The sequence below is a fragment of the Dipodomys spectabilis genome, unplaced genomic scaffold, assembly GCF_019054845.1.
Source record: "Dipodomys spectabilis isolate Male_0828 unplaced genomic scaffold, ASM1905484v1 ptg000095l, whole genome shotgun sequence".
NCBI classification, from domain to species: domain Eukaryota; kingdom Metazoa; phylum Chordata; class Mammalia; order Rodentia; family Heteromyidae; genus Dipodomys; species Dipodomys spectabilis.
In genome coordinates this window covers 47,827,025-47,839,221 of record NW_024870772.1, presented here as the reverse complement: position 1 = coordinate 47,839,221, position 12,197 = coordinate 47,827,025, and the positions used below count along the sequence as shown (strand labels likewise).

Here is a 12,197-nt window from a genome sequence, read left to right as displayed (position 1 = left end):
ACTTTGTGCACATAAAAACAGTTTCCTGAATATGGATTTAAGTGACATTGGAACAGTTTGTTTGCAGACTCCCTTTCAAGAAATCCTACCCATAACTGAAACGAATGAGCAGCAGCTTTCTGAAATGGTGTAATTTAAGCGATATGCTGGTAACAAGAAATCTACCCAATGCCTTTAGGATGTTCTAAATCCATGTAACTTTTACAAAACATTCCTCTTCTCCAGTTACTTACAGTCACAAGTTAACATATTTTATATGGAATCTAGAGCAGAAAGTTAAGTAGTGTTTTCTGGAAGGTGCTCATCTACTCATCCATCTGTCCACCCCCTCATCCAATTGCACATCCAACCAACCAACCAACCAACCAACCAACGACACACCCACCCAACTCAACCACCCAGTATTTGCCAACCATCAACTGTGCGCTAAATTCAGTTCAATGTAAATAAAACAAAACAAAAAGTTCTAAAGAACTGCCGTAACTTTTATTTTTGCTTAGTTTTATTAAAAAAATAAATATGTCATAAAGCTTTCATTTCTTTTAGGGAGAATAAAAGGAACAATTTTCATAAAATCAAATAAACAATGGTAAGGTATTTTAACTTGAAAAGGACTGAAAATCACTGGTTTACGAGTTGGGAGTTGAATGAAAAACAACGACCACAGTTGCCCCCTTTCACGCCAAAAGCAGCGAACAGGATGAACTAGGGCAGAATAAATATCGGTGTGGAAGCCCTGGTAAGTGCCTTAAACAGACTAGTCACTGTCTTCTTGCTTCAAACAACACAGAAGTTCCCTAAAGTTCTGGGTAAATGAAACAACACAGGAACGGGTGGTATCTGCAGGAATTCTGTGCTGTGCTTTTGTGAACTTTTCACACTCTGTAAACCCAGTGTTGGCTCTGCTTGGGGTAAAGTATAGAACGAAGTGTGCCTAGCCACTACCTTTCAACAGCGGCAGCAGCGCATTTGCCTGACCAGGTTCCGGCTGGGCTGATGGCACAACTTCCAAGTTTGTGTTTCTATTAAGAAAGTAGTGTAAAGAGCGGGATCAGCCAGGGAACTCAGCGGCCTCTGGCAAAGCAGGCCGAGGTGGGGTTACCACCTTAACAGTCACTGCAATTCAACAAATACTTCTGAGAATCTACTTTGTACAAAATACAGTACTAAACCTTTTTAATTTGGCTGTAAATGTCTTCCTTTCTCCAAAACTATCAGCACGTGGGCTAGGTCTGGAACCCCAAAAGAAAATAATACTTCTAAATCCTCAAGTCTGGCTTTAAGTGCAGTAGCTGCCCAACTTCTTCAGATTATGGTGGAAGATAATGAGTTTTCCAAAGCTGCAGTTTAACACAAGAATCCCGTTTCATGTAACTTGTTAGTGAAAACTTTGCTGGCAACATAAAATTTTCAGTTTTTTTTTTTTTAGCACTTCCTCTAAACGGAATTCTGAATTCTCAGGAAAACTCTGCAGATCACTAATAATCTTTGACTGGTGATGTACTTCAGACCTGCTGACAGAAATAAAAATTCCTTTCCACCAACTAGAATGTCATGAACTTACAGTACCCCAACGTAAGGATGCTTTGGCTAGGAAATAAGCCAGGGCCGTGTCAGTTCCCACCAGTTCCCTTCAGTGTAAGTAAACACAACACTCACAGCCTCTACTCCGCATGGCAAACTTCTACAGACCCCAGCAGCATTTCACTACTTGGCTAGGCTGTTCAGTTTTTTTCCTAAATGCTTCTAATATCACTGCTGCCCATATGTACAGTGTGAAAGAAAGTGTGCAATCTTGAGTTCTTTTCCACACCCAGTACACTAACAATTAGTAATTATAAAGAGTAAGTGGTCACTTTAAAACTTTTCTTAAAAAACACTTTCTAACACGTAGAGAATGGGTCTGACAAGTGCCCTGTTGTGTCCAGTGGTTTCCCACCAGCCCTTCTGCCACCCACACCTGCCACCAGCGCTGGGTGGGACCGAGGTCACATCACACAACTTAGTGCCAAGACTGTTTTCTTCAAATGGAGACAGTGTTACCGACTTCTTCATATTGGATAACAAAATAAGGGTAACTCTGATCATCATTAAAAATGACAAAAATCTGAGGCTCAAAAAAATTATCCACACAGGAGTCGTACAGGTCACTAGTGACACTGCCAGGATTGACCGGAGGGGGTCTCCTCATGCCATGGCTACCCATGGTGTATCTGCCAGTCAGCACTTTAGCCAAAAACATGAAATGGACTCCTTTGGAGGACTTCTTAGAGAAGTTATGGGAGTAGCTTGCCTTCTTTGCAAAGTAACTGCCTTGTCCAAACATTGTTGCGTGCTTTCCGCACACCCGGGGGTCAAAGTTGTGCTTGCAGATGCCGTCTACCACATCCTGGGATGTTCCGTGAAACAAATGTCTCTCGTTTATTATTCTGTCTCGGCCCAACATTTTCCTGTTCATATATTCCTTTTTCCTAATGCAAAGAATGGGTGGGGAAGTCAGAAGAAGGAAATAAGGATCAATTGAATAGCAAGGTGTAGTCACAATGTTTCTTTCTGTGTTCAAGGGTGAGGAAATAGAGAAGTACTAGCAGAGGCACACTGCCCATAATGCCAAAGATCATACTACATGTTTCCATCTTCCATTCCAGGAAAGCCTCCTTCTTCCTTCTCCATCCCCCACTTCCTTGCTTCCTCTTCCACTTCAAGTCTAGTTCTCCTATTTCACTGTCCTCATCTAACGCTCAAGGTTCTTCACTGCTGGTTATGAAGTGCAGCATGAGGTTAAGAGCATTGCTAGTGCGGAACTACTTGGGTGTGAATCCTGGATTCACTTCTTGCAAGTGCCCACACGTGTCTGTTATGATATGCATTTGACATTAGCACTAGTGAAAGCTCTCCTAAACTCTGCCCGCACCTCACTCACCTTTTATATTTCTCCCAGAGAAACTGGTTTTGGACCCTCAATATTTGCAAAATTCTGTATTTAAATTCAGGTACAGTTTTATGGAAAAGATTGTAGATGATTCGGTAACTTTTGTCTTCTGCAGAAACAGGCACTTGAATGAAGTCCTGAGAGGGATGCATGTAAACCCAAGTCTCTGGGTAAAAGTTTGCTGAGGTGACCCCATCTGGACAGGTGATCTGTGATGATGCAGTTGCTTCTAGAGGCGAGGGGGCCTGACCGGGAACCCCACCAAGTGTCCTAGAATAGAAAAGTAACATTATTCATGCAACAAAGTACACCTCACCCCATATAGCAGCCACCAGTGACATAATTTGTGCAGCTTAAATGCTTGTGGAAAAATTGTAAAGAAAATCTTAGAAAACAAATGCCGCAGTCATGAACAACCCAGTACTAGCTTCTTCCTGGCTGCTCCCTCAGACAGCTCTGGAATGTACTGCTGTAAGGCAGTACATATAGGCAAACAAGCTAATGCCAAGTTATAAATATTTTTCACTTTTGACTTCTCCTAGAGTCCTCTTTTGCCAATATACTTTAAGAAGCTTGGATTCAAGGGAGCAATGATAGTTTATATACTTTCTCCAATCTTAGCTTAAAAATCACACCACTCCACTAAAGGCTGTGTGGGATGGAAATAAAGCAGGACAAGGAGTGTGGAAAGGGAGCTTAGGGGAAAACTAAAAAAGCTTGCTTCCATTTCTATATAAGAAACAAAAATCATGAAGCAGGCATTGAAAGCTGAAAAACCTTCTAAGATTATAACACAAATCACCAATACTATTCAAGTTTATAGCTTTGTGAGTGATTAAGATGGAGTAGGGTGGGGTGCACATCTCACACCTGTAATCTTAGCGATCAGGAGGCTCAGTTCTGAGACTTGAGGCTCAAAGATAGTACAAGAGGTAAGGTCCATGAGATTCTCATCTCCAGTTAACCAGCAAAAAGACAAAAGTGGAGCTATGGCTCAAGTGGTAGAGCATCAGCTTTGTGTGTAAAAGCTAAAAAACAGTGCCCAGACTCGAGTTCAAGCCCTGACCAAAAAAGAAAAAGAAGAAGAAAAAAAAAAGGAGATGGAGCAGGAGCTGGGGAGAGGCTGAATGGTAAAGCTCTTCTTGCCTGTACCTACCTGGCCCTGAGTTCAGTCCATCTTCCCCATACCCCAAAAAAGGGCAGCTTTAGAGCACAGTGACTATCATTCACTGAACCTTGAAATTCAGATTACCTGAAAGTCTGAATTTAGGTAAGCAGCAGCATGTCACTTGTTCCTGCCTGATTAAATCCTATTTTTGAGGCATTCTCACAACAGAAAAAGAGGAGAAAGAATAAGGAAATCCTGATGCTAAGACCTAATTGCAGGGTCCGGGGACTGTAACACCCATCAACACAAGGTCACAGGAAGCACTGTGCCTGCCAAAATGGATTAGGAAACTGCAGTTTTCAAAGGAACTTTGTGACACAGAGGTTACAACTATGTGAACACGCCTCTCATCTCCAGAGAGCACTCTAGCTTCGTCAGTCACTCAGCACCAACACACACCAGGATTAGTGTCACTGTCACAGCAGCTTTCACAGGTGGAGTAGCTTTGGGTTTTAGTTGGGGAGGGGGGAGAACACGGGAGACGGGGGACACACTGATGATAATACTGGAGTTGGAACTCAAGGCCTGGGCTTGCAAGTGCTTTACCACTTGGGCTACAGCTTCAGCCCTTTTTGCTTTAGTTCAGATATGATTCCAAGTTTTTTGTTTTTGTTTTTGCCCAGGCTGGCTTTGGACAGCAATCCCTCCTACTTCCCATGTAGCTGAGATACATGTATGAGCTAACTGTGCTCAGCCTTGAATTGCCTACTTAACAAATAAACTGAGGCTTAGAAAGGTTAACTGCCAGGCTGGGAGTGCGGCTCAGTGGTAGAGTGCTTGCCTAGCATGCATGAAGCCCTGGGTTCCATTCCTCACTACCACATACAAAGAAAAGGCTGGATGTGGTGCTGTGGCTCAAGTGTTAGGAGTGCTAGCCTTGAGTGCTCAGGGACAGTGTCCAGGCCCTGAGTTCAAGCCCCAGGACTGACAAAAAGAAAAAGAAAGGTGAATTGTTCTAATGCAGCTGGTCAAGGGCAGAAGCAGTTATTTTTGAATCTGGGTCTATGGAGCTATTTTCTTTTTCTCTTTTTTTTAATAAGTTTTTTTTATTGTGAAAATACCATACAGAGGGGTTACAATTACATGAGCAAGGTAATGAATACATTTATCAAGCATTGTTGCCTCCTTTGTTTTTCCCCTACCATCCCTGCCCTCCCATCTCCACAACTACACTCCTCCCTACCCTCCAGCTATATTCTAAACTCATGTTGTTCTTGTTTTTTATGTACTTCATAATTTATACTTAGAAAAATAAAAGGCTACAAAGCCACCCCAAGAGTGCTCAGATCCCTCTGGTGTGTCTACTACACCTTTACCGTCTTTTTACCTTTTCTTTGGTTACGGGGCTTGAACTCTGGCCCGGGTGCTGTCCCTCAGCTCTTTAGCTCAAGGCTGGTACTCTACCACTTGAGCCACAGTGCCACTTCCGGTTTTCTGGTGGTTTACTAGAGATAAAGAGTTTCACGGCTTTTCCTGCCTGGGCTGGCTTTAACCACGGATCCTCAGATTTCAACCTCCTGAGTAGCTAGAATTACAAGCATGAGCCACTGGCACCCAGCAACTTTTTAGCTTTTTAATAGGCATCTGTTAAAAGTAAAAAGACTGCCAGAGGCCAGTGGCTCATGCCTGTAATCCTAGCTACTCAGGAGGCTGAGATCTGAGATCGCAGTTCAAAGCCAGCCCAAGCAGGAAAAGTCCATGAGACTCTTATCTTCAATAAACCACCAGAAAACCAGAAGTGGCTCAAGTGGTAGGGCACTAGCCTTGAGCTGAAGAGGTGAGGGACAGTGCCCAGGCCCAGAGTTCAAGCCCCATGACTGACAAAAAAAAGAAAAAGAAAGAAAGAAAAAAAAAGAAGCTAAAAGCTAGCCAAGTACAGTGATACATCCCTGTAACCCTAGCACTCAGGGAGGCTGAGACAGGAGGATTTGCAAGCAAGGCTGTGCTACATTAAAAATAAAAAAGCTATGGAGGCACAACTGCCCAATCCAATCCCCGCTACCTTAACTCAAGTGGTTGTGCCTCAATGCAATTCGCCTCAGAAGTCCTTTTTGAGAATGTGCGCTCTAGTGACTAGAATAGCTGGCATTACAGGGTACATCACCATGCCTGGATAAAACTTAGTTTAGTCCCATCTGGAACAGGCATATGAGTTCAAGGACAAATTTAGAGTGTTGCTGTTTCTCCAATCTTCTGGTATCTACTCATATATACTTGAAAGTGAGCATGGATAAATAAACCTTTACATTCTGAGATGTTAGACACATGGCTAGCATCCTTGCTGGACTAAAACCCACATGCACAAATATGCCCAAAGGACTTCTACATTCAAGTTTCAATGGGCTTAAAAATATGTACACGTACACGTGTACACACACACACACACACACACACACACTTGCTCATCTGTACCTCTCAGCAAAAGTTACAAGTATGTCTTTATTTTCTAAGAAGGCTGAATCATTCCTACTATTCCAGTGACAAGATATGAGTTTCAGGGTGCTGAACCAGCCTTTTCTACTGGAGCAGATCAAAGCTTACAGGCAGGCAAGGACCTCCTTCAGTCCATTCTATCCTGCTGGGGGAGGAATGGAAGCAGCGTGTGATGCAGTCTCATGACCAGGAAGTGAGTGCATGAGATCAGCGCCCTTTCAGCTCAGAAGAAAAGGACGCCAAACCCCTTCACCAGACTTGTTTCTACCATGACCTCAGGTCAAGCTGACAGTTGTGGTTTTTTCCATACCTTTTTTTTTTTTTTTTTACATTTTTATTGTAAAGGTGATGTTCAGAGGGGTTACAGTTACATAGGTCAGGCAATGAGTACATTCCTTTTTCAACAGTCATGCCAATTTTTTTTTTAATCCTTTGCATTTGTTACATTTGTTACATTAATCCTTGTTACTCACTTAAGGTGTTGAAGGCATGGCTCAGGTAGTAGAGAGCCAGCCAATGAGTGAAAACAAGTATCAGACACTGAGTTCAAGTCCTAGTTTAGGACCAAAAAAGAAAAAAGTGGGCTGGGAAGGTGGCTCAGTGGTAGAGCGCTTGCCTTGCATGCCTGAGGCCCTGGGTTCGATTCCTCAGCACCACATAAGCAAAAAGGAAAAAGCCGGAAGTGGCCCTGTGGCTCAAGTGGTAGAGCACTGTCCTTGAACTGAAGAGCTGAGGGACAGCGCCCAGGCCCAGAGTTCAGGCCCCACGACTGGACCCAAAAAAAAAAAAAAGATAAAAAAAAAAAAAAAAGAAAAAAGTAACACTTAAACGTAAAAGACAAAAGAAAATTCCCTGGTTAAGAGCATGGATTCTGAATTGGTGTTTGAAAGCAGGCTTTTCCTCCACTATGTCAGCATGAATACCTTACAGACTGGAGGGCAGGCAGATGGCTGTACTTACCGATCCACTCAGAGGCCCTTGCCCTTTCTCTGATCTTTTCTGGTTGAAGCTGCTGCATAATCATTCTGACTTGCTGATCTTTTATTTTAATTGGATTATCACTGTTCCAGATGGGACTAAACTAAGTTTTATCCAGGCATGGTGATGTACCCTGTAATGCCAGCTATTCAGAAAGTAGAGGCAGAAGGATTTGAGATCCAAGCCAACCTGGGCAAAAGTAGCAGGAGATTCAATCTTACAAAAACCGAAGGGTCAGAAGTGAAACTCGAACCTGGAGCTCAATGCTCAATACAAAACACACACACACACACACACACACACACACACACACACACACACACACACACACACACACACACACACACACACACACACACACACACACGAAAGAAATCTGAAAGGGAAGAGGAAATAATTTTCTTTTGTCCTCTTGTAAGAGAATATTAAAATATAGGACTGTATTTATTATTATTTATTATTTCAAAAGTTTACATTTTAAAAAAAATACTAAATTTCCACTTTACCTAGTGAAGAAAACAATTACATGCAGGTGAGGGGATGTGGTAATGGAGGACAGTGGTCCTTACACCATCAGGGGGAATGTAAATTAAGGCAGCCACTATGGAAATCACCATTTTTTTTGGTGGGAGGTTTGAAATAGGTTACTGGGACTTAAATTCAGGACTGTTTGTATGCAAGCCAAAAAGTGGCATGTGACAGAAAACTAGCCTTGAGTGAAAAAGCTAAGGAACAGCACACCTAGGCCTTGAGTTTAGGTCCTAGATTCAGTGCATGTATACTCACACACATATTCATGGACACGCATACACACATACACGCATATATGCACTCACACACGCACACACGCACACACACACACACACACACACACACACACACACAGAGCAGAAGCCAGTGGCCTACATTAATCCGTGTTACCCAAGAAGTTGCAATCTGCAGGATTAAGGCATTTGTTGCCAAACCGAGGAGTAAAAGTTCACTGGATTCTACCTCCAAAATAACTGCCAAAAAAAGGAGGAGCAGAGGTACAACTCAAGCAGTGTAGTGTCAGTGTAGCAAGCACAAGGTCTAATATCAAACCCTAATAATACTGCACTAAAAAGTCTCTTTTTCCCTCATAGGGAATAGGAAAACTCTCTCTACCCCTTTTCATTTCTCCCCACTTTATTCTGTTAGAATAAAACAAATCCTTACTTCAAAAAAGCAAACAAACTCAAAATAGAACTATCATATGATCCTGCTTTACCACTCTGGGGCAAATATCCAAAGGAATGTTAAATCAGAACACAATAGAGATACTACACACCATGTTTATTACAGTATTATTCATAACAGCCAAGTTGTAGAATTGGCTGGCCATCAACTGAGGAATGGATAAAGGTGGCACATATTCACCATGGAATATTACTCAGCCATAAAGAATGAATTATGTTATGAAAGTATATGGAACTGAAATTATCAAATGAAATAAGACAGATGAAGAAAGACAAATGTTACATTTCTTTTATCATATGCAGAATTTAGATCTTAAAAACAAACATGAAAATAAAAGGGGATTGAGGAGAGAAGCTACAAGGAGGGCAGGGAAAGAGGGTAGAGAGAACATGACTGAAATAGAAGAGGATATATTAAAAAAATAACAGAAGGGGCAATATTATCAAGTACATATGCCTATATGGAAATATCACAAGGAACCCCATCACTTTGTATAATTATATGTGCTAATTTTCTAGAATTGTTTTAGAATCAGAGCAAGCTATTTTCCCCAACAACACAGCACTTGACAGAACGTTCTTGTGGGAACACAGAAGCGACACCCTGCCTGCCTGGCTCGGTAGGCCATGCCAAGCTGCGGGTCTCACTAATGAGCTCAGCCTCACCAGGAGGACAGCGTGTTCCTGGCTCCCAGAGACAGACACGGACTCCAGCTGTGCTAGTGAAATCCCAGGAATGGCATTTTTATTAATTTCAATTAAAGAGCAAAACCTTACAAGGAAAAGATTTTCACATTTGTACTTGAAGAAAGCACACACTTAACCCAGGCCAATGTGTATTTCTAAACTTCTTTGGAATATGATCATTTCAGGGATTACTTGTTTTTAATACTCTCCTTGCAATCTCAGAATCAGATTAAGAGAATCATTTGGTGACAACAGTTTGATTTTGAAATAGAAATATAAAAATGGTATCTTTGCTGCAAGGATGTGTAGAAGAGACCAACCATTGTTATAATAGCTGATTAAATTTATAAAATTAAGTAAAATTAAGTAAACCTCGTCTCACTGCAAAATCAAGCTCTACAGAATCTGCCTAGAGACCCTGACATTCCAAGATGGACCTGTTGATGGTACTCTGCCCCAGCTTTCAGGGTCTATGAAGAGGTTCTTTGAAGAAGGAAAGACAGAGAAGAACTTGGGGAAATGGAAGAGTGCTCAACCTGCAATAGAAGACCTATTTCAGCCTTACTTTTTTATTAAAAATTTTTATTCTTAGGAAATAGATGATTTTAGTTACTATCACAAAAAGATATAGCTAACCTAATAAATAAGAATGCAAATTATTTGAAAAAGTGTTTTTCCTACTTTGATTCTAATTCTAATAAGGAAAGAAAGCAGACTACTGCTTTGCAGGCAGTAATGCCCTGGCAGTATTATCCGTGAAAGAGAACAGGAACACTCCATTTTCCATAAAGGAAGCAAAGGCAAACTTTGTGCCTCATCTCATTACTTTCAATTGTGGAAAAACACTAGGTTTTGTTCTACTTTTCAGTTCAACAATCAACAGGATGTTCACTTTTTTGTATTGGCTTAACTGTAGCAAACGATTAACTGAAGAGTTAAATCCAAAGATATTCATATTCTGGTAGCAATAACCAAGACAGCTCTCTTAATTTAAACTATTTTCCTCTCTTGCATTCAGTAGTGCATTTACAATAAGTGAGAGCAAAGATGACACTTTCCACTAGACACTTACTTTAAGTATGGAAGCAGTATAAAACACGAGCGGAAATGTGGTCTCTTTTTTATTTCTCTCCTGAAGAATGAGTTATGGAGGATGTAGTGATTGTTCCACATCATGAACCGGACCTCTTTCAGACCCCGAGAATTGGCTTCTTCAATCAATCGAACAACCGACTATGGAACAGAAAATAGGAAGGAACAAATGACAAAAAAAAGTCATATTAATAATCACTATGAAATAGGAAAATCACTATGAAATAGGAAAATGTAACTAAAGGCAAAAGGAATTTTCCTCACTGCTCAGAGCAAAGGAGTTAATAAAGTGAAGTCAGATTCTTGGTATATGTAGAACCCCAGACAGAATGGAAAGGTACTTTTGGTTCAGAGGAAGTAGACAAACTACCTCGTGAAACTGGCTGGTAAGAACCACTACACAACTCTTACTTGTAACCCTAACAATGTCTCACAGGATATGTGAGTGTTTCCTATTTCTTAAGGAAATGTTCAGAATGAGGATTTTTTTTAAATAATAATTTTTTACTGAGATTAAATGATTACATAAATTTCACAAATTTCACAGTATTGTAGGATAGTGATATGTAAAGTCACAAACACATTTTAACCTTCACAAAGCAAACTGTCATTATCTTGGTCTATAAAGTTTGTGAATTCTACAAGCTTTGATAACACAGCTATTTCTTCTGCATTGGGTGATATGTACAAAATGAGGATTAAAGATAATACTGTACAAAGTGCAGAGGATGGAACTGTGATCAGCAGTAGAGCACCTGCCTAACAAACACCAGGGCCCAAGTTCAAACCCCAGGGACACCAAAAATAAAATATAAAGTGCAAAAAACCAAGTTCCAAATGTGAGATACTGCTGAGAGGAAAAACACAGGGATAATATCCAAGTATACTGAGAATACACTTTAAATAGCTTTTTCTGTTTAGAATGAAAATGTTAGTGATTACTTGAAAGAGATATCTTTATAATAGTTAAATACTGCTAATAGTCATGTTATTTTGTATTTTTAAAAAAATTCTAAAAGCCAGTCAGTTCTCCTTTTTTGTATGCTGGAAGTGAATTTAATCAAATTAAAGAAAGCAGATTATCAGAATGTGAGATTAATCTCTAAAGTCCATTTCAATGTGTTTAACCTGACTTGGAATTGTCACTCTATGGAAAAACACACCATCACTGATGACAAATTCTAAATAAATGACAAGTCTAACCCTAGCTTATCTAATAAACCTTCCTGAGTACTGCTTCCAGGACTTAAGAATGACTGCTTCCATTAGGCTTCTAAAAATGGCAAGTATAACACACGGCCCAATCTCCAGAAACTGAGGGCAGATAGAGTCAAAAGCTACTAGTTCTCATCTCATTAAAATTATCTCAAAGAAAATGTAAAGTAATACACTCATTACCTGACTTACAAAATAGCAACCATTTGTACAACACCTTCATAATAGCAATAAAACTGTATTTAAAAAGTTATCCCAAATATGGCTCCAAGTCTAGGTTTTCATATCTACAGTGTAAGATTCTGGAGGAAGAATTTTAGTTCTCTGATAACAGATTTTGGATTTCAGATTCATGAGAAGAAATCCATTCTCAAACAAAAATGGGAGAGGAACTGAAGGTATGACTCAAGTGACAGAGCTTCATCTGAAAGCTAAAGAGCTGAGTAAGAACACAAGGTCTTGAGTTCAAAACTAG

At 40.5% G+C, this 12,197-nt stretch overlaps 1 protein-coding gene across 2 annotated transcripts in view; it reads right to left on the bottom strand.

Moving 5' to 3' along the window:
- Positions 1 to 467: 467 nt before the first annotated feature.
- Positions 468 to 12,197, bottom strand: part of LOC122112602 (TCDD inducible poly(ADP-ribose) polymerase) — a 34,033-nt gene continuing 22,303 nt past the window's right edge. The window contains exons 4-7 of one of the 2 annotated variants that reach the window (XR_006148244.1): positions 10,488 to 10,648; positions 2,924 to 3,202; positions 1,961 to 2,471; positions 468 to 1,918 (exon numbers count right to left, since the gene is read on the bottom strand). Coding sequence is in view for 1 of the 2 variants with exons in the window: in XM_042685459.1 (XP_042541393.1) it covers positions 2,024 to 2,471; positions 2,924 to 3,202; positions 10,488 to 10,648 (888 nt within the window). In the remaining variant the exon portion in view is untranslated. Of the gene's footprint in view, positions 2,472 to 2,923; positions 3,203 to 10,487; positions 10,649 to 12,197 lie in introns of both variants that reach the window. The other variant, XM_042685459.1, reaches the window with a different exon arrangement.